The 27,756-nt window shown below is 39.5% G+C and overlaps 1 protein-coding gene across 1 annotated transcript in view; it reads right to left on the bottom strand.

Annotated features, from left to right (window-relative positions):
• Positions 1 to 7,363: 7,363 nt before the first annotated feature.
• Positions 7,364 to 27,756, bottom strand: part of arpc1b (actin related protein 2/3 complex subunit 1B) — a 62,927-nt gene continuing 42,534 nt past the window's right edge. The window contains exons 7-10 of the mRNA NM_001006823.1: positions 23,634 to 23,709; positions 21,171 to 21,367; positions 8,891 to 8,981; positions 7,364 to 7,627 (exon numbers count right to left, since the gene is read on the bottom strand). Of these exons, the coding sequence (NP_001006824.1) occupies positions 7,589 to 7,627; positions 8,891 to 8,981; positions 21,171 to 21,367; positions 23,634 to 23,709 (403 nt within the window). The 3' untranslated portion in view covers positions 7,364 to 7,588. The remainder of the gene's footprint in view (positions 7,628 to 8,890; positions 8,982 to 21,170; positions 21,368 to 23,633; positions 23,710 to 27,756) is intronic.

Below are 27,756 nucleotides of genomic sequence, written 5' to 3'. Positions count from 1 at the left end.
TGAAAGGGTTAAGAGGGGCCTGGATGAGTTCTTGAACAATCAGAATATCCAAAGCTATTGTGATACTAATATCTACAGTTAGTATTAGTGGTTATATATATAGTTTATATATGTGAGTGTATAGATTTGTAGGTGTGGGTTGTGTGTGCTGGGTTTATTTGGATGGGTCTTGTAAAAGTCTTGTAAAAGCTTCAATGGACTTAGGTGTATTAGGGGGTTCGAACTGGCTAGGGGCCCTAAACGTAGCAATCAGGCCCTGGGTGCTCCTAAAATGGTCCTTAAGTTTCATTGTGCATTGAAACTGGTGAATATCTATCATTATATCAAGTGTTTGTGATGTTGTGGTGGGTGTTGGTTTCTAAAAAACCCACTGTGTATAGAATCCGGTGTGTGTGGAATAGGGCTACTGGGTATTGAGCGTGGGACTCTCCCCCTCCTGGAACCTTGTCCTCTGGCTGGTGTGTCAGAGGAGTGGGTGATGTAAGGCGAAGAATCAATGCGGCCGAAGCGTTGAAAATGTGTGGAAGGTGTGGATCTGTCCCGAGGTGCAGTAAAATACCCAAAAATGCACCAAAATCACAGAAAATGTAGTAGAAACACCAAAATAATACACAAAAGGTAGTGCGCAGTGCGGTTAGCGAATACACTATCCGCAATTAGCCATCTGTATACACGTCTATTCTGGTAATCCGCCACCACAATGTTCACGTTCTGTTTCTTGAACCTGTGTAGTTCTGCAGTGTGGAGTACCAGCTATTTCACTTGCCATTTGTATTTTTATTGGGACTGCACCCAGGCATCGTTTTTCCTACTGTGACGTGAGTGCCTGTTTACAAACCAAATATTTCTACTACGACTACAGTGCACCCGAGTTCTTTGCATATTTTTGAACACCAGCGAGAGGATGAGGTTCCAGGAGGGGGAGAGTCCCGCGATCCACACCCAGTAGCACTATTCCGCACACCCCGGATTCTGTAAACAGTGATTTTTTAGGAACCAACACCCTCCCACGCGGCGTGGGAGGCCCCACAAGAGACGAGTTGGGTGTCAGCACTCGGTCCACAAGATATGCCAAGATATGCCAAGCAAGATATGCCAAACAGGTAGTGTTCAAGTTCACATACACTTTCAACAGCTGAATTGTTTTTACTCTCTAAGGGACTCTCTTTTGTCCCCACCACAACATCACAAACATTTGATATAATGATAGATATTCACCGGTTTCAACGCACAATGAAACTTAAGGACCATTTTAGGAGCACCCAGGGCACGATTGCTACGTTTAGGGCCCCTAGCCAGTTAAAACCCCTATCAAAGCATTTTTTACAAGACTTTTGATTGACGAAACACGTAAACAACCAAAGTTCCACCTTCCTCATCGTAATCTTACTAACTCCGAGAGAAATGCCATCAAAAGTCTTTCCCAAAACCCCAATATAGTTATCCAGCCAGCTGACAAAGGGGGAGCTGTAGTTGTGCTTGATTAGGCCGACTACAGACAAGAAATTTTTGATCAACTTACAGATTCACCCACCTATCAGAAACTCAATAGCGACCCCACTTGGTCCTATAAGAAAAACATTGATGCAACACTCTCACAGGGCCTACAGTGCAGCTACATTAATAAAGACACTTTCTCACCAGCAAACATCCAAAATGCCCTATCTTTTACACTCTACCAAAGATCCATAAGCATCTTACACATCCTCCAGGACGACCCATAGTGAGCGCCAGAGATTCCCTTCTACAACCCTTGTCCGTGTATGTGGATAATTTTTTGCAGCCTCTAGTGACAAAGTCCTCTACTTACATCAAGGACACTGGTGATTTACTACTCAAATTGCGGCAACTTTACCCTTTACCTGAAGGAACCTTACTAGCCACTATGGACGTTTCCTTCCTATGGACCAATTCTGGAAGATGGTGCACAAACTTAACCAACTCCAGTCAACAATACGGTTCACTGCACACCTTGATGTGAACTCGACTGCATTACTTGATCTCAACTTGACCGTGAACCATGTGACTTTAACTACTTCAACCTATAGAAAAGCAACAGACCGCAATACCTTACTACACCACACGTCCTGTCACCCTCCTCATATCCTTAACAGCATCCCATACTCGCAGATGATGAGGATGGTAAGAAACAATTCAATTACCCGCACACTTCACCAACAGACTGACAATCTTAAAGCCCACTTTCTTCAATAGGGTTACCAACCAAGAGAACTAGAACACAGCAGGCTGAGATCCCTTGCTCACACACAAGAACAGGCTCTACACACCAATGACACCCGGGTACATAGGCAGATCGTTTGACTTTCATCACAACCTATACCCCTAATAAGAGACCTTTGATTCACCATTGGTCAGTACTAGAGAAGGACCGTACCCTTCCTCCCATATTCAGGTCCCCTCCCCGGATAGCGTACAGATGCGGGAGTAGCTTGAGAGACTTGCTAATGAAAACGGACCCTATCCACTGCTACCAGACACCAACTTCACAGTCCTGGCTGCCTACCACTACACTTGGGTGCTACAAGATGTCCTAACTGCATTACCTGTAACTCTCTCATCACGGGCCCCACTTTTAACCATCCATGTTCTGGTTGGCCCATCACAATAAAACACAGGGTTACCTGTACTTCTAAATTCATTATCTATTTTATCAAATGTCCCTGCAGTCTCTTTTATGTAGGTAAGACTATAACGACTTTTCGTGACCGCATCGGTCAGCAATCCGTGCAGCTCTGACAACCGGAAAAGCCGATACCCCTGTTGCAGCACATTTCCTTACACATAAGCACTCTTTGGCCAGCCTACGAAGTATGATCATTGACTTTATACCTCCGCCGGCTTGTGGGGGCGACCGAGAGAAGTTGCTATTACAAAAAGAATTGAAATGAATGCATAAACTCAACACCATGAATCCCTACGGTCTAAATGAACTAGTTTCATATGCTTCCTTCTACTTGAAGTGAGATCTGGATTTTACCTACAAACACTATTGACTTTTTTTAAGTTCTGTTTATCCATAATTTGCTGTTTATTATTAGTTAATTTGTTTTGTAACCACCAATTGATGTTTCTTTTTAACAACAAAATCATAAATAGCTACTTTGTTCTGTAACAGCTAATATGGTATCTAGATGTTTCCCTGGTTTCCCCCTTTTTACTGACTGATGTTTCTTTCCTTCCTACATTCAATTGAGACACAGTGAGAACATTGTTCTTAAACTCTTTATTATACAGCTTGTAAATTACATCTAATTGCTTTTTATAGAGTATAAGGGATCTTGTCAAATTTATTGTTGGCACTGTAATGTATACATCATGTTTGTACGTCACTTGTGCTGTCAGGACAGATATGTCTTTTCATTTGATTATAGGTATGAGCAGTCCTCCAGCTCCATCTACTGGACACCTGTAGATATTTCCTGGTGTTAGTTATTTGTTTAATAAAGTTAGCTATTGACCCCTGATGTCATAACTCCAGGTCACAGGAAGTAGGTGTTTTCCAGCCTGTGCAGTTTATCTCATGTGCTTTCAGCTTCCTCCATGCTAAACAGGCCCTATGCAGCATTGTTGGTGAGTGTATACAGTTTTACTTGCTTAATATACTCAGCTTCTGCATCTTAGAGAGAGAGGTTTGTTTCTGTTTGATAGCAGATTTATTACATCCGTGTAATGTATATGTATGCATATTGTTTCACCAGCAGAGACACTTATACCCTTTTCATTTGTATGTATTTCAGTTTTACCCTTTCATCTTCAAATACTCATTAAACAAGTTAACAACTTACACAGTGTGGTGTTTTGAAGAAGGGTTATCTGCCTGTCAATCTTACTTCAGACAGTGAGCAGGACAGAACAGTAGACAACACCACGCATAGCTGATGCAATACAGCACATCACTATCTAGTTTCCCGCCACACTGGGTATTTAAGTTTTGTTTGTTTGCTTACGTGTAACTTTGAGAAAGGCTGCTGTCGCGGCCGAAACGTCAGTTCTTGTTCTTTACACCTAATAAATCACTAATTTTTTCATAAGTCCTGCGAGATGCGATCCATTTTTCCTACTATATATATATATATATATATATATATAGAAAAAAAGACCAGCAACACCGGATCTATTGCAAACAATCAATTATATATTGAAAAATACATGAACATGGTAAGGGAATTGGGATCTTATATACAGGATACCACAGACTTTTTACGTGTGATCAACAGCATTGAGACTAGGGATAAGGATTTCCTTTTTGTTACTATGGATGTACACAGCCTATACACATGCATTCCACATGATGCAGGTATACATGCAGTTAGAGATTTTTTAAGTAACAACCCCAGGTACACTGGACCACCAGTGGAATTTATTTTGTCTCTCCTGGAGTTTATTCTGTACAACAATTACTTCAAATTTGAGGAGAATTATTTCCTTCAACTGGCCGGGACCGCAATGGGGTCTAATGTAGCGCCCACTTATGCCAACATTTTTATGCATTGGTACGAGACTCGAAATATTTATAGTCACCCACTTTTCCGTAAACACGGTGGTTACTTTAGGCGCTACATAGACGACCTGTTTTTTCTTTGGTATGGACCGGATGAGGAACTTTTGTTATTTGTTCAAGATTTAAATGCTGTACCCTCAAGTATAAGGTTTACGGTACATAGGGATAAACACAGCAGTGATTTTTTGGACGTAACTGTGTATAAAGATTTAATAAATAACCAGCTCCATACTAAGTTATTCCAGAAACCCACGGACAGGAATTCGTTATTGCATTATACTAGCAGCCATCCCCGCCATCTTCTGGATTCATTGCCCAAATCGCAGATGTTGAGGGTTGTTAGGGTAACAAGTAAGCAAGAGGAAAGGATACTTTTTACCATCCACACACTGGTAAGCCCTATACCATTAGACATAGGCTTACATGCGTTTCACGCAGTGTGGTGTATATTATTAAATGCCCATGTGGGCTAATATACTGCGGGAAAACCTGCAGACAGTTGAAAGAAAGGATAAATATGCACCGGGCCACTATTAGGGCCGCTTTGGACCCTAAACCTGTGAAGATGGAGGGTAAACAGGACATATCTAAACAACCAGTGGCACAGCATTGGCTACATGCTAGGCATCCAGTATCATCATTCAAGTGTATGCCAATTGACTGTATTTCAGGCTTACAAAGAGGTGGGGACAGTGATCGCATCTTGCTACAAGGGAAGCATTTTGGACGTATGAATTGGACTGTGTGGCACCTAGGGGTCTGAATAGCTCTCTGTCCTTGAATTGTTTTTTGTGAATACTTCTGTGCAAATGTATTTGGTTTATTATGATTAAGTTGATGCATTCTTATATATGTATATATGGTTATTAACTGTGTGACTCTTTTGGTTGTTCCATCTTGCTATAAGATAATATAATCTGTGACTAGGTAATAGTATTGTTTTAGATAGATTCTAAATATAATTGGGGGCCCCCATTTATCAGGAAAATAATTTTCCTGGATCAGCTAGCGTAGCGCATTCATGTATATTTGATTTTATGGATATGATGGTTTTAATTATGTATTGATGACACTGTGAGATATGAAGTAGGGTACACCAATAATGTATTATTGAACAACCTGTCTCCTATTTAATGTGATATATTACTTTACATCGCATAGTGTGCAGATTACCTGTGTGCATCATGAATTTTACAAGGTGATCACCTTGTAAAATTCATGATGCACACAGGTAATCTATAGAAAATAATTATCTATATATAGAAAATAATTATCTGTGGCCAGCACACCCTTCAAGGTTTCATCAAAAAATGTTTTATTGTAGATATATTGTTAAAACCAACGTTTCGGTCCTTATTAGGACCTTTCTCAAGGATTTTCGGTCCTAATAAGGACCGAAACGTTGGTTTTAACAATATATCTACAATAAAAAAATTTTTGATGAAACATTGAAGGGTGTGCTGGCCACAGATAATTATTTTCTATACAGACATAATTTTGGCTATGCACCCCGCAGAATATTGAGCCTTGGAGTGCGGACACCATTTGGATTGATATATATATATATATATATTATACACACACACACACCCCAATATCTAAACTAATTGTAGATTTTCATCACAATGGATAATTTCGTATTTTGCTTGTTCAAGAAGTCATCCAAGCCACTATTAAAGGCATCAATAGAATCTTGTCATCACAACTTGACAGTCTAACCTCATAGTTTAAATCTTCCATCCCCTTTACCAGTTTAGTTGCACATCTCTGCACTCTCTCCACTCATTAATATCCTTCTTAACCCCTTCACTGCCAGCCGTTTGGGACAAAGCAGAACTTCTACTGCCAGACAGTTTTTGAACATTTTGCACTGTATCACTTTAGGGGCCTTTCCTCGGTGGGACTTTTAGTTTACCCAGGAAGACAATATATTGTTTTTTTAAGGACATCCTAAGTAGAACTTTTGTGTAATTCCAATTCTGTAACAAGATATAGGCTTCTAAATGTCTAAACAAAAATTAGTTTATGCATGAAAATACAACTGATTTGGAAAGTCCCATGTCTCCTGAACGTGCCAATACCAAATATATATATAGTTTTATGGAGATTTCTCACTTGTATAGGTCAAAAACCTACCAAATTTCCAAAGCACTGCTCAAGAAAGCTGCATACTTTAGATTTCAAGACCAAAAATTCTACTAACAGAAGGTTTATCCCAGAAAATTATACATTTTTAGAAAGAACAGATTCTGGGGAATCCATAATACAGTAGGTAGAACTGTCAGTCTACTCCAAACTACCAAGTTGCAATGCTTTCCTAAAGTTATTGTTTTTTATCAAAATTTGTAAAATTTCTTAAAAATCACTTCAAAGCTTCCAGGCTATAGTATCTTATCTCCTACAGGTCATAAAGTAACCAGATAAAACACCCTAAATTTGAACGCCAGGGGTCCACTGAACAGTTTGATGCCCAATATGTATAGGTTTACCTAAGTATGTGGCATGTAGGGGCCCCAATGTGAACATACCCCCATATGATCTATCATTTCTGCTTCTGCAAAATCAACACATTTACATCATTTTATGTGGGATAATGCTACAAAAAAGCATGCTCACCCCAGAAAGCCATATATTTTTGGAAAGTACACATTCCCCTGAATTCAAAATGGGTACCCATGTCTTTCTACTCCAAAGTACCAAGCCACAAATCTTGTCTATATTTGGCAATATTGATGACATTTCCAAAAATCAGACAACCTGTTTACCCTCTTTATTTTCTCCTATAATGTTAAATATCATCTCAGACACTATTGCAAAATAAAAAAAAAATTAAATAAGGGATTTGGAACAAATACTTAAAATTTATTTTGATAGTGTAGAATAAAAATTATGTCCAGCATATTCTGTTCCATAAGTAAGCACAGATACATTAAGCAAAACAAAATTAATTGCGGATATAGGCTTTGGCTTTTAAAAGCTTTGGAAAATTTTGTCTGCTGCAAGACAACCTTTTATAAATGAAATATGAAGCAGCTTGGCAACAGAGAATCCACCCTTCCTGTTTGATCACTTAATCTTCAGATCTTTCATTGCAGATTCCAGGATCTGACAGAAAATAGTAAAAATTATGTTGACATTATGGTAAAACTGTGAACATACACAATCAATTTCACTGAAAAATACCAAAAGTATTATTGACTTATTGTCATCATCTGCACACAAGATTACGTTATGGGAAGAAATTATTTAAAAACTAATTTTACAAAACAACACTAAGATAAGCTATTACTCCCCCCCAGCCCTGCCCATAATTATGCCTAAATAGCTGGTAGAGATAAGGTCATCCATAATTCCAAAAGACAAACTGAGGGTGTCAAACCCTAAAAATTCTGGATAATGCATTTGGGGACAGGACCAGAGAATTAGGTTGGAACACTGCACCCTCCATTATGCACTGGGAGTCACCACCCTGATGTCCATTTTATACCGCTTCACACATGTTAAGTATAACTGGTGCATTACTGTGGGAAAACAAGGTTTGGAAAGTTGGTAAAGTTGTTGAGTGCTTAGATTATTGGCTTGGATGAAGGGGTGAGTTTTTAATAATGGCTTGTAAGAATGTCTAGGTAATATCTAGGTAAGAAGGGGAATTCCAGAGCATGTGTTCAATACGTGGTCAAAGTAATGAGGAGGGGAGAAGGAGATCATGTGTAGCCATGAGACAATGTCTGGGGTTATGTGTGCAAATAAAAAGTTGATATATGGTCGTGCATTATTGTTGAGTGCGTTTTAACTCATTCCAAGTTCAGAGAAGGATGGGGACATTTATACTTGAAAAGGCTAGCAATAGAAAGCCTTTTACCTGAGAATTTGTAATTCTGTATAAAGTGGCTGTTCCTTTTTATGGAGGCTAAGACTCCCTAAATTTTATTATTCTATGCCAATGTACAAAGGACTATTTAATTCTAGAATACCACTGTCTACACTGCATTAAAAAGTAAAGGGGTTGTTCATCTTAAAATTTAAAGTACTCAGCTTGGAATAGAGAATAGCATATGACCCTTATTTGGATTTTATATATATATATTTATATATTTATTGCTGCCCCAAGTCTAATATGGCGTGAAATGTTTATACTAAATGCTACCAGACCTTTTAAACCTAAATACTAAAATGTACCTTAGGACTTTTTTTTTTCTTCCTGCAAGATATCAGCCTGTGTGGCCATAGCTGTAAAAAACAATTTGCCCCATCTTTGTTCTATCAGTATAACCAAAGCTAGTTATGTACATTGGTTGAAATATGGAGCTCTTATTACTTTCTACTGAAAAGCAGAAATTTATAGTGTAGTAGAAATGAATGGCTCACCTTGACGTCCCAGATGCACATCCCTCCATCTAAGCCAGTGGTACAGAACTTGGAACACTTTGCCTTCCCACCACTCAGCACAGATATTTGGCTGTTAAAAGTAAATGTTGGTTATAAAAATTATCTCAATCATTAATACAAACAAATAAGATGCCCCATCAATAATACATTTAAACCGTTAAACACACAATGATATCAGCCCCTGATGGCCAATGCATGTGGTTTAAACAAAATACACATAAAGCCATAAGTCTATCCTCTCTCCTTAGGTGAAGTAAAAATGTTTACAAACATTACCTATATTCATTATTGGTCTGAGGTCCCTGTAGAGCATGTGCTGAATTTAAAGCATTTTTAAAAAAGATTTTGTCACAGGATTTTTTTTTTCCTTTTATATAATGTTTCACTTCCTTTATTCCTCTGGCAGAATCCTGCACTGAAATTAAATCGTTTAAAAGAGCAAACAGATTTAATATTGCATTTTGACATGATGATAGGCATTATAGGGCCAATTCCCACTCAGCGCTGCTTCATGTAGCAAAACAGAGGCGGAAGCTGTCAGTGTAGTTTTACTCAGGTGCTAAGGTGTGTAAGAGAGCGAATCTGCTTCTCTCAGCCTGTAAAAAAAACCATAGGCTGACAGCAGCGGCGCAAATGCTCCATGTGCCCTCAGCCTTGCTGCAAGTTGGAGTCATGTAACCCATCCCTTTTCCCCCAGCAGCCAACAGAACAATGGACAGGGACTTCTGGTGGGTGGACCTTGTTAATGGATGCCACTGTACCAAGCGCCCAATAACCTCTCCTAAAAAAAGTCTACCATGCTGCTAGCAAACTGATCTACAAGCCTTAACAGAGTCCTGTGCACGGGTTGTGTGTGTGTGTACCTGCCCCAACCACCGAAGGTGACAGGCCCTAACCACCTAGGGCACATCAACCAGGGAGACAGCAGCTCCCCGAATCAGCTTATTGGAGAGGTGGTCAATGACACAGAGACCCGACCCAGCGGACCCTTCGAACTCACAAACCATAGCAGATGAGTCGTCAGGAAGGCCTTGCTGAGCACTCCCCTCAGATGACATCTTGCTCACATCTGAGATTTAGGAACACAGCTACGACTACATGGCACAGTAGATCGGCATCTGAACCTCAATGTAAGTGCCTATCCACAGACTTCATGGCTGACACCATCTACCCTTGCAAGGCCAGGAGGGAGAAACCTTAACTAGGCAGGCATAGACTTGCCACACTGCGGCCTATAGTATAAACTCTACAGCGCAAATAAAGCCTCAACTCCACTGCAACATCTACTGGCAGACTCTGTACTACTCTGCTCACTTGTGGAGAGGGAAGCGTGTATGCAGACTCTGAACTGATGGCAAGCGATCCCTATAAACTAAGATTTAAGGTACCCCTATACCCCACTACAAGGCCTTAGCCTTGTTATCCCAAATTATATATTATATATGGATACAGGCATTTGTATAAACCATATCCTGGGCACAGGCTCCTAGGACCAAGACCCTTGAAGACCTTCAGCTAAAGAATACATGGCTGAGATGAAGAAGCTGACCCTCACCTCAAACAAGAGAAAAACATGAGACCTATCTAAATTTCTGGCAATGGATGTATGCCAGGCTCTAAGCATCCCACCATTCCACTTGGTAAAAATAGAAGGAGCACACAGACCCAGACAAGTACTTGCTAAATTCCTTACTCATGTAGAAATGCTTCAAGCATACAAAAAACAGATCTACGGACAAAAAAAACACTTATCTACCTAGATTTCTCTCCTTCTGTAACTCAGAGGATAAGGGAGTTCTCACCCATATCAAACAGTTATTTGAACATAACATACAGTTTGCATTACAACACCCAGCAAAATTAAAGTCACACATGAGGGACAAGAGACTAAATCACATTTTGGGCTTAAATAGCGATAGTTTTATGTACCACTGAATGAAAGGTGCGACAAAGGACCAGTTAGTACATTTGAAAATATGAGTAATAATACTCTTGACTATGCAATTCTGCCATGCCAGTGCAGCACCCTTAAACCCAAGCTGTTGGTTATTTCAGAAATGAGGTTCAATTTTGCATTATGGTTTGTGTTATTGAACATGGGAATGAAGAAGAGTCTGAGGCACACTATGGACTTGACTTTTTGGGAATACTAATTAAAAGGTGTGGCGCACACCCAAACCACTCTTACATGAGAGTATAAGCAACTATTCTTGTCACTCCGAATCAATATTTTTTACCCTGAGCTGTTGGCAATATTAGAAACTAGGCATACCTTTGTGCTAAAGTTTTTATTACTGCTTTTTTGTACTAATTACCTTGGGATGTGAAAACACCTTGTTCAATACCTGCTTAATGCAGTAATGTTAAGGTTGAAAAAGAAAATGTGATGGAAGGTGATTTGAAAAGATTTTTATATTGTTAATGGTTATTGTAGGTTATTACAAATGTTTTTAAAACAGAAACACAGACAACTACTCACACAGAAAAAGGCTCACAATATTCTTTAAACAGGTACACATCTTCACTCACAGAGGTCACATCTAAAGAAACAAACTCATCTCACTCTAATTCGCAGCCTATACAAATATGTCTACCCACTCTAGACAGAATCACTTCCCCTATTAATAAATCCTCCCTCCATTTAAACTCATGGAATGCCAGAGGCTTAAATTCACCTCAAAAATGCAAAAAAAACTTTTACTTCACCTAAAGAAAAGTAAACCAAACATTGTCTTCTTAAAGCAGACACACTGGCAGGAAACCATCAACATAGTGTTTAAGGATTTCTGGATTCAGGAATGCATCTGAGCAGATTACACCAAAAAGGAAAGAGGAGTGGCTATACTCCTCAGTAAATCATTGTCAGATCAGATCCTGTAGGAAGATACTTACTAATAAACCTAAACTTAGAGGGAGAACAGTACTTAACTGAATAACCTAGTGCCCCTAACCATCCATTTTATATTTAGCTGGTACAACTGCATTTGGATCATGCAACAGGGAATATAATCAATTGAGGTGACTTTAATGCAGTCCTAGACCCAACACTAGACAAACTGGGACAAATTACACACACTCCCCACCTAGAGAGCATAAATTATCTGGTGTCCCGTTGGTCCCTCTTAGACCCCTAGCATATACTCTCCCCCACAACAAAGGAATAAGGGAGATAAAAGACAATATTGTGCATTGTCAGCCAATATAGGGGTAATAGCCCTCTCAGACCAGGCCCCCATTCATCTAAAATACAAACTGGCTAAACCAATTACGGAATGTTTTTACTGGAAATTTCCTTCATACATGCCCACAAACATAATTTAGCAACTTCCTTGTTACCTCCTGGGAAAACTCCAAAGATGATCATTTGGTACATTATGATGACCCAGCACTGTTTTGGGGGAGCATCTAAAGAAGTCTTTCGAGGTCACATTATCTCTTACATGTTTCAAAAAAGACAGGACATTCTAAAGTCCTACACTTTCCTAACACAATCAGATAAAAGCAACATATACAGTACCTACTTTGTACTTAACCCAAGGAGCAAATCAGAAACCAAAAACAAAGAAATACAAAAAGCCTTTAACACCTTAAAGGGATACTGACATTGGAAATTAAACCCTTTTTACCTCTATCATAACATTGTCTTTGCGCATGCTTTACAATTTTGCTGTAAAAATTATTTGCCCAATACTTTTACATTACCTATCTGATCCCCCTTGTTCATCTACAAGGGGGCTGCCATATTTGTGCTACAGTAGGCCGTGTCACAAAAGCAGCCCTATCAGTGAAAATGATCAACATGACCTATAGGTTACTTTTAATGTACATTCAAATTTTGTAATTTCGTTTTTTTAGTGTCAGTATCACTTTAATAATGATAAGGCAGGGTAGACTCCTAGCACAACTAGCCAAACCAAGGGGATCACCAACAAACCATTCTAATTGTTAACAATAAGAACATAAATCCTATTATATTGTTCAGAGGCATGAGACAAGGATGTCCTCTCTCTTCCCCTATTATTTAATTTGGCAATTGATCTCCTACCAGAATTCTACAAGATATGCCCACATTCAAAGGCATTATCTTTAGACACAGATGACACACATTTGCGAATGACCTGCTCCTCTATATATCAGACCTGAACACGCATTCCCAGCTCTATTAGAAGAAATATGGCTCTTCAGAGGACACATCAGGATATGTTATTAGCTTTAAAATGTCCACCGCCATTGTCACAATCACGCCACTCTCAGACTCACGTGACACAGTGTAGCACGGTGGATTTTCTATTGATTTTATAATGATTTACAATATATACATCTGCTTTGACATATGAATCAAATCTTAGCTTTGAGTCAAGTAAAAGCAGCAGATTTTTGGACAGCTATTGTCCAATGTTCAAGGTACAATGTCTTTGTTCTATGTATATTGCTGGGTAAACAGTATACACAGGTATTGTTACCCAGCAAATATCCTTGGAATAAACAGCTGATAGACAATATACTCTATGTACAAGTTTGTACACAATATTGCACAAAGTTAGCACTTGGTGTTGGGGGTTTGCTAAGAACTCTGGTATAAAAGGGAGCCTCGACCAAGTGTCAGGAGCTTTGCCTAGGACTCCTGAACGAGTGCCGGGACATTTGGATCATCGCTTGGTTATCAGGAACCTGAAGGTCTTGCACCAAAGGTTATGGGGCTCCCCGATTGTGCTGAATTGTGCAGAACTGGCTAAGCTTGTAACTTTAATCATACAAAGATAAGTAAATCTATTTAATTCTATTATTACTTGTGTGGGTGTAAGTTATTGCTCACTAACAGTCTATCAGAAGGTTTGATCATGGATCCTGCATATGTATTAATATTTGTTATTAATACAAATGATTAATATTAATAAAGGTTACACACCGGGACGGGGAAACAAGGGGTTCCACTCAGTCACCTTTCACACAGGTTAGACTAATGTCAGACACCCCCAAACACACCATTGCCCAAAATAACTATTTGATGCCACCATCTATCATTAACAGGCGATTGAAACCTAATCTGAATGTCTCCATGCTCTCTACAACAGGTACTTTTTCCTAATACACAAATGTATCACACACTCTCTCTCATTGTAGTTAGGGCTAGCTTCCACTAATTCAACAAGCACTCTAGCAGCCAAAGGGTTAAATTACTATCAAACACACTCTCCTGCTAGCAGTTAACTAGTTAATTAGCATTTACACAGACAACTTTCCCTTAACACACAGACAAGAGGTTCATACATTAGGCCCAAGCATTCATACAAGCATGTGAGTTTTAGAGCCAAAGGACATAACTTATTAAATTTTATATTTAATATTACAAAAGTAAACAGTGCATATATATATATATATATATATATAGAGTCCAGAGTGGGGAGCACACCACATAATAGTACTAAACCTCGGTGCCAGAGCTAGGGATTCTACAAATAGGTAAAAATGTCGGCACTCTTAGGATTTACCTGCGCGTGGTACGGTGTTTCCAATAGCCGCTACCACCTAGCAACGCTCGGTCCCTCTACTGCCTCTATGACGCTAGTGCACGCAAGGAACTCCTGCCTGTCAGGAGCGGGTCTCTGTCCTAAGATCGTGAAACGACGGGCTGTAAGTCTTCTTTTTGCCACAATCTAGGAAGGGTATGGGGCGGTCAAATGATACCAGACACACACTTGACGTACTTTTTATTTTTCTTTATTTTGATTTATGTGCACGGTCTTGCTTTTGTGTTTCTGTTTTCTCTTTCTTTGTTTTTGGATTTGTTTATGCTCTGTTGCTTAGCAACATTCTCTTGGCGCCAAAGTCCACCTTTAAAACGCAGCTGTATATGCTTTCTTGTACTCCCTGACGAAAGTCCTAAGAAAGGACTGAAACGTTGGTAATAATAAATTTCACCGCTTGCATCTGACAAATGCCTAAATTGTGTAAATCCTATATATATATATATATTAAAAAGAGACATACGCATACAGAGCAAACCGTAAATAAAATAAAGGGGAATAAAACACAGAGAAACCCTATGTACGTTACCAAGTAATTCCTTTGTGTCCTCCTGAAGCAAGAGTTTGGATACCTGATTCCGAAGCATTTGATACCGTTCCCCACAAACGACTGCTTTCTAAACTAAGGTCTATTGGTCTTAGTGAAGTCGTTTTCACATGGATAGAAAACTGGCTACAGGATCGGGTACAGAGGGTGGTTGTTAATGGTACATTCTCTACTTGGAATAAGGTTCTCAGTGGGGTCCCTCAGGGTTCTGTACTGGGTCCAATTTTGTTTAATTTGTTCATAAATGACTTAGGGGAGAGTATTATAAGTAATGTATCAGTGTTTGCAGATGACACAAAACTCTGCAGACCAGTCAATTCTATCCAGGATGTGGCATCCTTGCAGCAGGATCTTGGCCAACTGGCAATCTGGGCGGCTAAGTGGCAGATGAGATTTAATGTGGATAAATGTAAGGTCATGCACCTGGGATGGAAAAATATGCAAGCCACTTATACCCTTAATGGGACTGCACTAGGCAAATCCATAATGGAGAAGGACCTTGGAGTCCTTGTAGATAATAAACTTGGCTGTAGCAAGCAATGTCAGGCAGCAGCTGCAAGGGCACACAAGGTTTTGAGCTGTATTAAAAGGGGTATAGATTCACGGGAGGAGTGGGTTATTCTTCCCCTTTACAGAGCGCTGGTAAGGCCACATCTAGAATATGCTGTTCAGTTCTGGTCTCCATTGCTCAAATTGGACATGATTGAGATAGAGAGGGTCCAGAGGGTCCGTTTAGAAGAAGGGAGGTTCCGTTTAAATTTTCGGAAAGGATTTTTTACTGTGAGAGCTGTGAAGTTGTGGAATTCCCTCCCCGGATCAGTCGTGTCGGCTGATACATTATACAGTGGTTTGCAAAAGTATTCGGCCCCTTGAACTTTTCCACATTTTGTCACATTACAGCCACAAACATGAATCAATTTTATTGGAATTCCACGTGAAAGACCAATACAAAGTGGTACGAAAACACAAACACACGAAACACAAAAGCATAGACATTGCCTGATGCGTGCTAATGACTAAATAGAGTGCACCTGTGTGTAATCTAATGTCAGTACAAATACAGCTGCTCTGTGACGGCCTTAGAGGTTGTCTAAGAGAATATTGGAAGCAACAACACCATAAAGTCCAAAGAACACACCAGACAGGTCATTAAGAAATTTAAAGCAGGCTTAGGTTACAAAAAGATTTCCAAAGCCTTGAACATCCCACGGAGCACTGTTCAAGCGATCATTCAGAAATGGAAGGAGTATGGCACAACTGTAAACCTACCAAGACAAGGCCGTCCACCTAAACTCACAGGCCGAACAAGGAGAGCGCTGATCAGCCAAGAGGCCCATGGTGACTCTGGACGAGCTGCAGAGATTTAGAGCTGAGGTGGGGGAATCGGTCCATAGGACAACTATTAGTCGTGCACTGCAAAAAGTTGGCCATTATGGAAGAGTGGCAAGAATAAAGCCATTGTTAACAGAAAACCATAAGAAGTCCCGTTTGCCACAAGCCATGTGGGGGACACAGCAAACATGTGAAAGAAGGTGCTCTGGTCAGATGAGACAAAAATGGAACTTTTTGGTCAAAATGCAAAACGCTATGTGTGGCGGAAAACTAACACTGCACATCACTCTGAACACACCATCCCCACTGTCAAATATGGTGGTGGCATGATGATGCTCTGGGGCTGCTTCTCTTCAGCAGGGACAGGGAAGCTGGTCAGAGTTGATGGGAAGATGGATGGAGCCAAATACAGGGCAATCTTGGAAGAAAACCTCTTGGAGTCTGCAAAAGACTTGAGACTGGGGTGGAGGTTCACCTTCCAGCAGGACAACAACCCTAAACATAAAGCCAGGGCAACAATGGAATGGTTTCCATGTGTTAGAATGGCCCAGTCAAAGTCCAGATCTAAATCCAATCGAGAATATGTGGCAAGATCTGAAAACTGCTGTTTACAAACACTGTCCATCTAATCTGACTGAGCTGGAGCTGTTTTGCAAAGAAGAATGGGCAAGGATTTCAGTCTCTAGATGTGCAAAGCTGGTAGAGACATACCCTAAAAGACTGGCAGCTGTAATTGCAGCAAAAAGTGGTTCTACAAAGTATTGACTCAGGGGGCTGAATAATTACACACACCCCACTTTGCAGTTATTTATTTGTAAAAAATGTTTGGAATCATGTATGATTTTCATTCCACTTCTCACGTGTCCACCACTTTGTACTGGTCTTTCACGTGGAATTCCAATAAAATTGATTCATGTTTGTGGCTGTAATGTGACAAAATGTGGAAAAGTTCAAGGGGGCCGAATACTTTTGCAAGCCACTGTATAACTTTAAGAAGGGGCTAGATGGATTCTTAGCAAGTGAGGGAATACAGGGTTATGGGAGATAGCTCTTAGTACAAGTTGATCCAGGGACTGGTCCGATTGCCATCTTGGAGCCAGGAAGGAATTTTTTCCCCTCTGTGGCAAATTAGAGAGGCTTCAGATGGGGTTTCTTGCCTTCCTCTGGATCAACTAGTAGTTAGGCAGGTTATATATAGGCATTATGGTTAAAACGTGATGGACGTATGTCTTTTTTCAACCCAACTTACTGTAACTATGTAACAAATTGCCAACTGTGAGCGTTAATGTCAATGGGTACCTATCTTCAGAACTGAAACTCACCAGGGGCACACTCAATGCTGCCCACTGTCTATGGGGCAACACTTTCTTCGCAATTTCTGGAGTACAGCACCATACAGGGTATGGCCTCAATGGGGCTTACTTACACTGAGTGATATATCTTGAAATGGACTATACTACCTAAGGAATAGCTTAGACACATGCAAACACAAGAGACACTCCATATGTTCCAACTATATTGCCTGTGATATGTATTGCCTTCATATTCACTAATAAAAAAGAAACTTAGGAAGAAAAAAAAAACCACAATAGACAGGCAACAAGATAGCAGCTCCCTGATACCTTTCCTTAAAGGAGAAAGAAAGGTAAAAACGAAGTAAGCTTTATCAAAAAGATCTATGTAAATACAGCCATAAGCACTCACACAAATGCTGCACTGACTTCTCTGTCAAAAGATTTGTTGTGCCTGTAAGTCATGTGCCAGAGACATGCAGCTCTCTCCTGCTCCCCCCTCCCTCAAGAATGCTAAGAACTCACTCCCCTCCCCATAGGAATGTGGATCTGAGTCAATCAGCAGGAAGCTGACTCAGTCTTACAAACTGAGCATGTATACTTGGTCTTGGTCTCAGTGCAGGAGTGAGGCATTATAGGAATTTTCTTTACACAGCTCAGCGTTTTTTCTTCCTGTTGGGCTTATGATCATCTGAACAGGTGAAATATGGGGAGACTTAAGGGCACTATTGAGACAACTGAAGGTATTCCTGCAGCTTGAGATTAACTCTTTATTAGTCCTTCTCTTTTAAGGCAGTGATCCCCAACCAGTGGTTCATGAGCAACATGTTGCTCCAAGTGGCCTCAAAGCAGGTGCTTATTTTTGAATTTCTAAGATTCACAAAACTTTGCAGAATCCACCAGGGAGACCGATAGTCTCAGGGTGTGGATCTATATTTCAACCATTAGCAATTTATTTGGATGTTATATGTCAGCCAATTTTTAAATTACTTCATACGTATCTGTCTGACACCACAGATTTTTTTAATAAACTCACTGAGGTAAAATTACCAGAAACAAAAGTTTTGATATGTTCCCTTGACGTCGTCTGTGATCTGTATTCCACCATTCCACATGCTGAAGGCATTGAATGCATTCGATATTATCTAACTAAGTTAAATCTTAAAACGCATGAAATTAATTTTGCATGTGATGCGTTGGAATTAATATTAACTAAAAATTACTTTGTATATTATGAACAGTACTATGTACAGCTGATGGGCTGTACAATGGGTGCGAACATGGCGCCTATATATGCGAATGCGTTCATGCATATGTTTGAGAATAAGTTCATTTTAAGTAATAAAAATTGGAATGAGCGCATTCTATATTATTGGCGCTAGAGATTTAAGAAGGGGTTGGATGGATTCTTAGCAAGTGAGGGAATACAGGGTTATGGGAGATAGCTCTCCGTACAAGTGAGGGAATACAGGGGTATGGGAGATAGCTCTTAGTACAAGTTGATCCAGGGATTGGTCCGATTGCCATCTTGGAGTCAGGAAGGAATTTTTTCCCCTCTGCTGCAAATTAGAGAGGCTTCAGATGGGGTTTTTTGCCTTCCTCTGGATCAACTAGTAGTTAGGCAGGTTATATATAGGCATTATGGTTGAACGTGATGGACGTATGTCTTTTTTCAACCCAACTTACTTACTTACTAGTGTGTGTTTAGGGAAAATGTACATAGTACTGCCAGGACAGTAAATGGGAACAAGTTTATAAACTTGCTGCATGACACCTTTATGTCACAGGTTGTTGAGGAGCCAACCAGGAACCATGCTATATTGGATCTAGTGTTCTCTAATGGCCCAGAGTGTATAGCAAATGTGCAAGTGGTTGAACCCCTGGGTAATAGTGACCATAATGTTATTTCATTTGATGTTTGGTGCAGGAAACAAATTTACACGGGGCAACAAAGACAATGAATTTTAGGAAGGCAAATTTTAGCTCCTTAAGGGCAGCGCTTCAGGGCATAGATTGGGGCATTATGTTTTCTGATAAAAACACAGAGCAGAAATGGTTGTCATTTAAAACCATATTGTTACTATAACTCAATGGGGCCACATCCTCAACCTGCATCTTTTTACTATTAATATACTTAAAAAACTTTTTGGGGTTAGTCTTGGCCTCTGCCGCAATGCGCTCCTCATTTTCTATCTTTGCCTTCTGGATTGCTGTTTTACAACACTTGTTATAGTGTTTATATTCATTAAACGCAGCTACTGTCCCCTCTGACTTATATTTCTTAAAAGCTTTCCTTTTTTTCCCTATTAACTTCTTTACCTCAGAGTTAAGCCACATAGGGTGATTCTTAACACTTCTACTTTTTCTTATTAAAGGAATAAATTGCGAATAGTAATGATTTAATATCATTTTAAATGACAACCATTTCTGTTCTGTGTTTTTATCAGAAAACATAATGCCCCAATCTATGCCCTGAAGCGCTGCCCTTAAGGAGCTAAAATTTGCCTTCCTAAAATTCATTGTCTTTGTTGCCCCGTGTAAATTTGTTTCCTGCACAAACATCAAATGAAATAACATTATGGTCACTATTACCCAGGGGTTCAACCACTTGCACATTTGCTATACACTCTGGGCCATTAGAGAACACTAGATCCAATATAGCATGGTTCCTGGTTGGCTCCTCAACAACCTGTGACATAACGTTGTCATGCAGCAAGTTTATAAACTTGTTCCCATTTACTGTCCTGGCAGTACTATGGCTCCAGTCAATATCAGGATAATTAAAATCCCCCATTATTATCACCTGCCCCAAACTAGCAGGTGATATTTGCAACAGCAGCTGAGCCTCCTCCTCCTCACTTACATTAGGGGGTCTATAGCATACCCCTACAATTAGTTTGGTAGATTCTTTACTATCTGTGAGAAGCTCAACCCATAAGGATTCAGCTCCCTCTGTTACCCCCATTGCTTCCTCTTTAATATTTGCTTTTAATTCTTGCTTAACGTAAATACACACTCCTCCTCCAATTCTATTGCCCCTGTCCCTCCGAAACAATGTATAACCCCCAATATTAACTGCCCAGTCATGTGACTCGTTCAACCGCTACAATGCCAGTACCTCCAGCTCTCCCATTTTACCAGTCAGACTTCTTGCATTGGTAAACATACATTTAATACTGGTTCCGGCGTGAGAATGACGTGTAAACAACTTATGGGCCTCCCTGCCATTATCAGTATCCCGAAGCAAGTCTCCTCCCCCATTTTCCCTTACTATGCCCACTACCTCATCTATCCTGTCTACCACAGAATTACCTGCTGCACCCCCCCCCACTCCTAGTTTAAAATCTCCTCCAACCCTCTAGCCATCTTTTCCCCCAAAGCAGCTGCCCCATCATCATTGAGGTGCAGCCCATCCCTGGCAAAGAGCCTGTAGCAAATAATTTTGAAAGCTTTCTAGGTACATAGGCCATGTACTAAATCAAATTCAGGGGATAGTTAGCATTAGAGTACTTGGGTGCATCTAGTAATTTAAGTGCTAGCATTTGTGTGCGCGTCCTTGCCTGATGCTGTTCTTGTGTAAGGAGTCCAGGGTAACGTTGTTGGTATCAGAGCTGGCCTTCTTGTCCAGGTTTTGAAATCTCTCTCGTGCAGTCATCCCTCTCTGGGAACTCTGCTTGGGGATATCAAGTTTTCCCCCAAAACTCAAAGTCCCCTGAGCTTCAACATAAGAGTAAAGTACTGGATAGCAGTCATGGCCCTGCCAAAAAAAAATTGTTAAAGGAATTGCATCATATTGTGCTAAAGATTATTACAATCTACTCTTACAAACAGAGATTAGGCTGACTGCATTCGGGGTATTTAGAAACAGCCTGATGCTCATAGAAGGAAAGCCCAATTGCGCCTTCCCCACTAGCAGACCCAAAGTTTTGTTTTTTGCCACCCCTGGTAACTCAGGGGCTGCTGCTGAGGTTAGTTTATCAACTCATGGCCACAGCACCCCTGGTAACCATGATCTCATTAATAATATTAAAAAAGCTAACAAAAATATGGATAATTGGTTTTTGGTCAATCATCTAATTCCCCAACATAATCTAGTTTGAGAGGAAGAGTTTAAAAAAAAACAAAAAAAAAACAAAACACCAATTATATGTTGTTAAGAACATTGTGATTGCTCTGATTGTCCCCTAATACTGTATTTGCTTTTACCCATTTGCCTTATGTCACCATTGTCGAGTTAAATGTGTAGCAGTACCTGTAATCTAAGAATTCCCCCATAAAGGTGACCATTTCTAGACCATTTGTATTTAACAATTACCAAAATCTATTGCATCCTTTCCCCTTAATAACCACTTGGAAGATGATTTGAAAAACAACTGATAACTTTTTATTTACAAGAATGCAGAACAGATCTCTTTGAGAATAGACAGATGATGCAGTAATAGAAAACAATAGTATCTAGAAATGTTTGCCCTTCAGGGGCCAGTAATTAGTCTGCAAATAGTCTACCTGAAAATGTCCAACCCCAAGCATCAGGCCCTTCAAGTGTAACCTAGACGGGAACACATATACCCCTGGGTCTTCAATCCCTACCCTATCCACCCATCAGGCTGTCTCTAATACCCCAAATCCAACTCTCACTCCTAAAGTGAGCTATTACAAATCTATCAAACAACCGAGATCAAACAAGACCTAAGCTGTAAACACAGTTTTCCCGCATATGACCTTCTGGACGTGTCTACCTGCTAGGACAATGTAATGCCACACAATCAAGTAACTCCGTTTAGAACCCTGATATTTATATTATTACTATATTATATAAATTAAAAAAAAAATAATTATATATATATATATATATTTAATTTATTTTGCTTTTATTTTATTTTTGCTTTAGATTGTGGCTTCTTTGTTGTCATATTTTAATCAATAATTTTTACAGCTGTCTATACAGTCTTTTACTTGCATTTTTAAATATCATCTCTGTTAAGATAAACTGCAAATGCCAAATCCCACTCTTCAATTTAAAAGGGACACTTAGGGAAAATTTATCTAATGGTGAAATCTAATTTTCACCATTTTGCACTTCTAAAGAAGGTGACCATTTCTGTGGTAACCTCTAATGTTACAGATAAATATGCTCCTAACTGGAGACTTGATCAACCATAAATATACATTTTGTAAAATTCGTAAAATGTATATGAAGAAGCTTCCAAATCTTTACAGAATTAAATATGGTGGACTGTGACATCATCATCAGTGCCATCCATCATAGATGCAATCATTTCCACTATCATAGTACAGGTATGTGTGTCACTGCCCTAAGACTTCACCCCATGTGGCAGTGGGAAACTGCTCACTTCAAAAGCCATATATAGGATAGTCATTATTGTAAATATAGATCCAAGTTTTTTAGGTGCAAATTAAACCCTCTAGTGGCCAAAGGAGGGGATCGACTACCAAATATATAAATCCGCATAACTACAAAAAAGTAAAAATGTATACATTTTTTTTACACTCCATTAAAATAAACCCCATGTACAAAGCCTATATGTAATAAAATTTATACATTTTTACTTTTTTGTAGTGGTGCAGATTTATATATTTGGTTAGGAAACTGCTGCCTGTAAAAAGATATAGATATCCTTTCAATTTGTGGAAACACGTAAAAAAAAAAAATACATTTACATTTGGCAGATAGTGTTTATGCCCATCAAATGACAATGTCAAAAATACTAATATTAATAATTAATGTTACATCAATATTAATGTATGTGCCAAAGTTGAACTTTCACATAACTTACCTCATCTTCTTGGGGGCATCAGCAATGCAAATCTTGCTACCATGGCTCACCCAAGCCATGCGGTCTCCACTATGGGAAAAGCAGACACTATGTACCCACCCACAGCTGCTGCTGGACTCAAACATCAACTCCCCAAAAGGAATTTTGGAGCCCCATGAATCTGCTTTATTCTCATTATAAACCCCTTGTGCAGACAGTTCTGGACCTTGGAACAGATTTACTTACAGCAGCCACCAGGCTGTTCTCAGTGATAAAGGTCAAACACAAGAGCGGCAAAGTGTCTGTAATCGAGGTGGTGACTCTAGAAGACAACAAAAAATTAAGCTTTTTAACCGATTTGGCATATTATATTATATTATATATTATAAATATATATATTTATTTTTTTCTGTGTATTTCGATTGTGGCTTCTTTGTTGTCATATTTTAATCAACAATTTTTACAGCTCTCTAGATCCAACTCTCACTCCTAAAGTGAGCTATTACAAATCTATCAAACAACCAAGATCAAACAAGACCTAAGCTGTAAACACAGTTTTACCGCTTATGACCTCCTGGAGGTCTACCTGCTAGGACTAATGGACAATGTAATGCCACACAATCAAGTAACTCAGTTTACAACCCTGATATTTATATTACTATATTATATAACTATATAACGATATATATATATATATATATAAAACTATATAACTATATATATATATATATATATATTTATTTTGCTTTTTTCTCTGTATTTAGATTGTGGCTTCTTTGTTGTCATATTTTAATCAACAATTTTTACAGCGGTCTATACAGTCTTTTACTTGCATTTTTAAATATCATCTTTGTAAAGCTGCCCATACACGGGCAGATCCGCTAGGATGTCGCCAAGTGAGCGGATCTTTACCCGATATCCCCACCTACGGGTGGGCGATATCGGGTAACATGTAGACGAATTCGATCGTTTGGCCCTGGGGCCAAACGATCGAATTCTAACAGCAGCAATGGGTCAGTCGGTTCGGGGACCGCATCAACAAGCCGATGCGGTCCCCAATCCGACTGAATTTTCTAACCTGGCCGATCGATATCTGGCCAATTTCAGGCCAGATATCGGTCGGCCAGGCCCCTCGTTTCTGCCCCTACACGGGGCAATAAGCTGCCGAGTCGGTCAAAGGGACCGATATCGGCAGCTTCTATCGGCCCGTGTATGGGGGCCTTTAAGATAAACTGCAAATGCCAAATCCAACTCTTCAGTTTAAAAGGGACACTTAGGGAAAGATGTATTTATCTAATGGTGAACTCTAATTTTCACCCATTAATAAAAGCACTTCTAAAGAAGGTGACTATTTCTATGGTAACCTCTAATGTTAGAGATAAATCTGCTCCTAACTGGAGGCTTGATCAACCATAAATATACATGTAAAATTCACAAAATGTATATGAAGAAGCTTCCAAATCTTTACTAAATTAGGTATGGTGGACTGTGACATTTCTAACAGAACCCATCATCATTGCCATCCATCATAGATGCAATCATTTCCACTGACTATCATAGTACAGTATTTAACTGGTTGCAACATTCTTTTGCCTGTCTGTCTGCCTGTTGCTGCATCGCCTCTATGTCAGGGGAAGCATAGAACATGATGGAAATGGAGAAGCCGCAGCTCATTCTGACACCCTGCTGTTCTGATGGTTCAGGCTGTTGACCAAAATGAACTGAACAGAAGGGACAAAACAAACAACAAAATGTACAGTATCTTTTTGGCTCACTGGCAAATTGGATGGATATGACCACCTTAAAGGGGACATATACCATAAATTTTTACAATGCACTAAACCACTTAAAAATAAGTGCTCTTATTTTAATACCTTTGGGTTCAAATATGTCCATAACTGCTTGAAAACTGTGCACTACCCAGCCCTTTTGCAAGCTTCCAGTTTAGACTCTTCAAGGGGACCATATAATAACCTCTCTAATGCCTTATTTACCAGTAGGTCCTTCCAAGAGAAACGAGGGCACACAACCCGTTTAGAAGAAGGGAGGTTCCGTTTAAATATTCGGAAAGGATTTTTTTTACTGTGAGAGCTCTGAAGTTGTGGAATTCCCTCCTTGAATCAGTCATATTGGCTAATACATTACATAGCTTTAAGAAGGGGCTGGATGGCTTCTTAGCAAGTGAGGGAATACAGTGTTATGGGAGATAGCTCTTATTAGAAGTTGATCCAGGGACTGGTCCGATTGCCATCTTGGAGACAGGAAAGAATTTTTTCCCCAAATTTGAGAGGCTTCAGATTGGGTTTTTTTTTTTTGCCTTCTAGAAGTTAGGCATTATGGTTGAACGTGATGGACGTACGTCTTTTTTCAACCTAATTTACTATGTTACTATACTACTTAAAGTGCAGTGACTATGCAAAGGGTGGGTGGGGCTTTGCAATGTCACAGGCAGTCTTTTTCCCTGCTACTGTAAAGTAAAACCTGTCAGTCAATGCTGTGACTACTTCCTGTGGGAGACTGAAGAGACATTCTTCTTTCATTTCGCTCTGGCTTCTGATTAGATAGGTTGTCTATGCAGCTCTCATATGAGTTTTAGGAGGTAAAATGCTTTCAAAATCTTTCTTTCTGCATCATTTCACATTTTGAGGGAGGATGAATATTATAACTGAATATGAACTTTATATAAAATGTCTCCAAGTCTTTAAGTCTACAAGTGTCTATAAGTGTTGAGACATTTGTTTCCATTCTTATTTTCTCCTCTGCATCAGATACATTTTTTTCCATACTGTTAGAAGCATGCCAGCTATTTTTTGTTACTGTTTATAATGACACAAGCAAATTGTATTCTCTTAAAGAGAAAAAATACTCTGAAAGAGCTTATATCAAAAAGTGGAGGAGTATAAAGAAAATGAGGCACTATGAGACACTATCCAAACTTCCAGAAATAAATATAAATTTATTATTGTTTGACATTAGCGCTGGCTGAGGACCTGCCCTGTGTGGCTTCAAGACAGAATTTATTACTTAACTATGCACATAATCAGTTTTTCGACAAACTCCGCTAAGTGTACCTGCACCCAGGCTGCATTGGCTCCAGGTGCAGGCACAATAAGATTTTTGAACCATTGGGCTAAGAGCAGGGGTACACAGGGAGATTAGTTGTGCTGTGACAAACCTCCCTGCCATACCATCCCACCGGCTAGAATGTAAATCGCTGGTGGGAAGGCATACACGGTGCCGTGATTTGCCAAAGTTGCCTTGAGAGGAAACTTCGGGTGACTTAGGCAAATCGCAGAGCCGCGTATGCCATCCCACCTGCGATTTACATTCTAGCCGGTGGGATGGCATTGCGGGGAGATTTGTCATGCAGCGACTAATCTCCCTGTGTGTCACTGCCCTAGGACTTCGCCCCATGTGGCTTCAGCTTTGATGGGTTGTGAAACTGCTGATTTCAAAAGCCAAATATAGGATAGTCATTATTGTAAATATAGATCCAAGTTTTTTAGGCGCAAATTAAACCCTCTAGTGGCCAAGGAGGGGAACGACTACCAAATATATAAATCCGCATCACTACAAAAAAGTTAAAATTTATACATTTTATTGAACTCCATTAAAATAAACCCCATGTACAAAGCCTACATGTAACAAAATGTATACATTTTTACTATTTTGTAGTGGTGCAGATTTTTATATTTGGTTAGGAAACTGCTGCCTGTAAAAAGATATAGATATTCTTTCAATTTGTGGAATCACGTAAAAAAAAAAAAAATACATTTACATTTGGCAGATAGTGTTTATGCCCATCAAATCAATATTAATTTACGTGCCAAAGTTGAACTTTCCCATTTTTTTTTTTTTTTTTTAAAGTTTCATTTTCATTGTTTTTTAACACAAAAATAGGTAAAATATTGCAGTAAATATATTAAGCAGAGTTAACATAGCATCCATGCGAGGTATGAGGGTTGGTTGGCTGGGATTTTCATGTCCCATCGGGTATACCAGGGTTTAGTTCCAACCATGGGGACCAGATTCTCTCAAATTTCAAGGGGCACCCACGGGCTTCATAAGTGAGTCTAATAGAGGGTAGAGCTGCATTAATGAGAGTTTGCCATGTTTTCACTGAGGGTGCATTGGTGCCCAACCAATTTAGTATTACTACTTTCCTGGCGTAGTATAGGATGGTTCGGTATAGGGATATAGTTTTATTGAGTGGCACGAGATCTTTGATCTGGGCTAACAGGCATATCTCTGGCGTGCATAGGTTGGGAAGCCCCAGGTTGTCTGCCATGTATTTAGTTACCTTAGACCAGTATTTTAGGATTAGTGGACAGTCCCAGGTTAGATGTAGGAAGGAGGACCCTGTTTTGTG

This window comes from Xenopus tropicalis, chromosome 9, assembly GCF_000004195.4.
Source record: "Xenopus tropicalis strain Nigerian chromosome 9, UCB_Xtro_10.0, whole genome shotgun sequence".
NCBI lineage: Eukaryota > Metazoa > Chordata > Amphibia > Anura > Pipidae > Xenopus > Xenopus tropicalis.
This window is presented reverse-complemented; position numbering and strand designations above follow the sequence as displayed.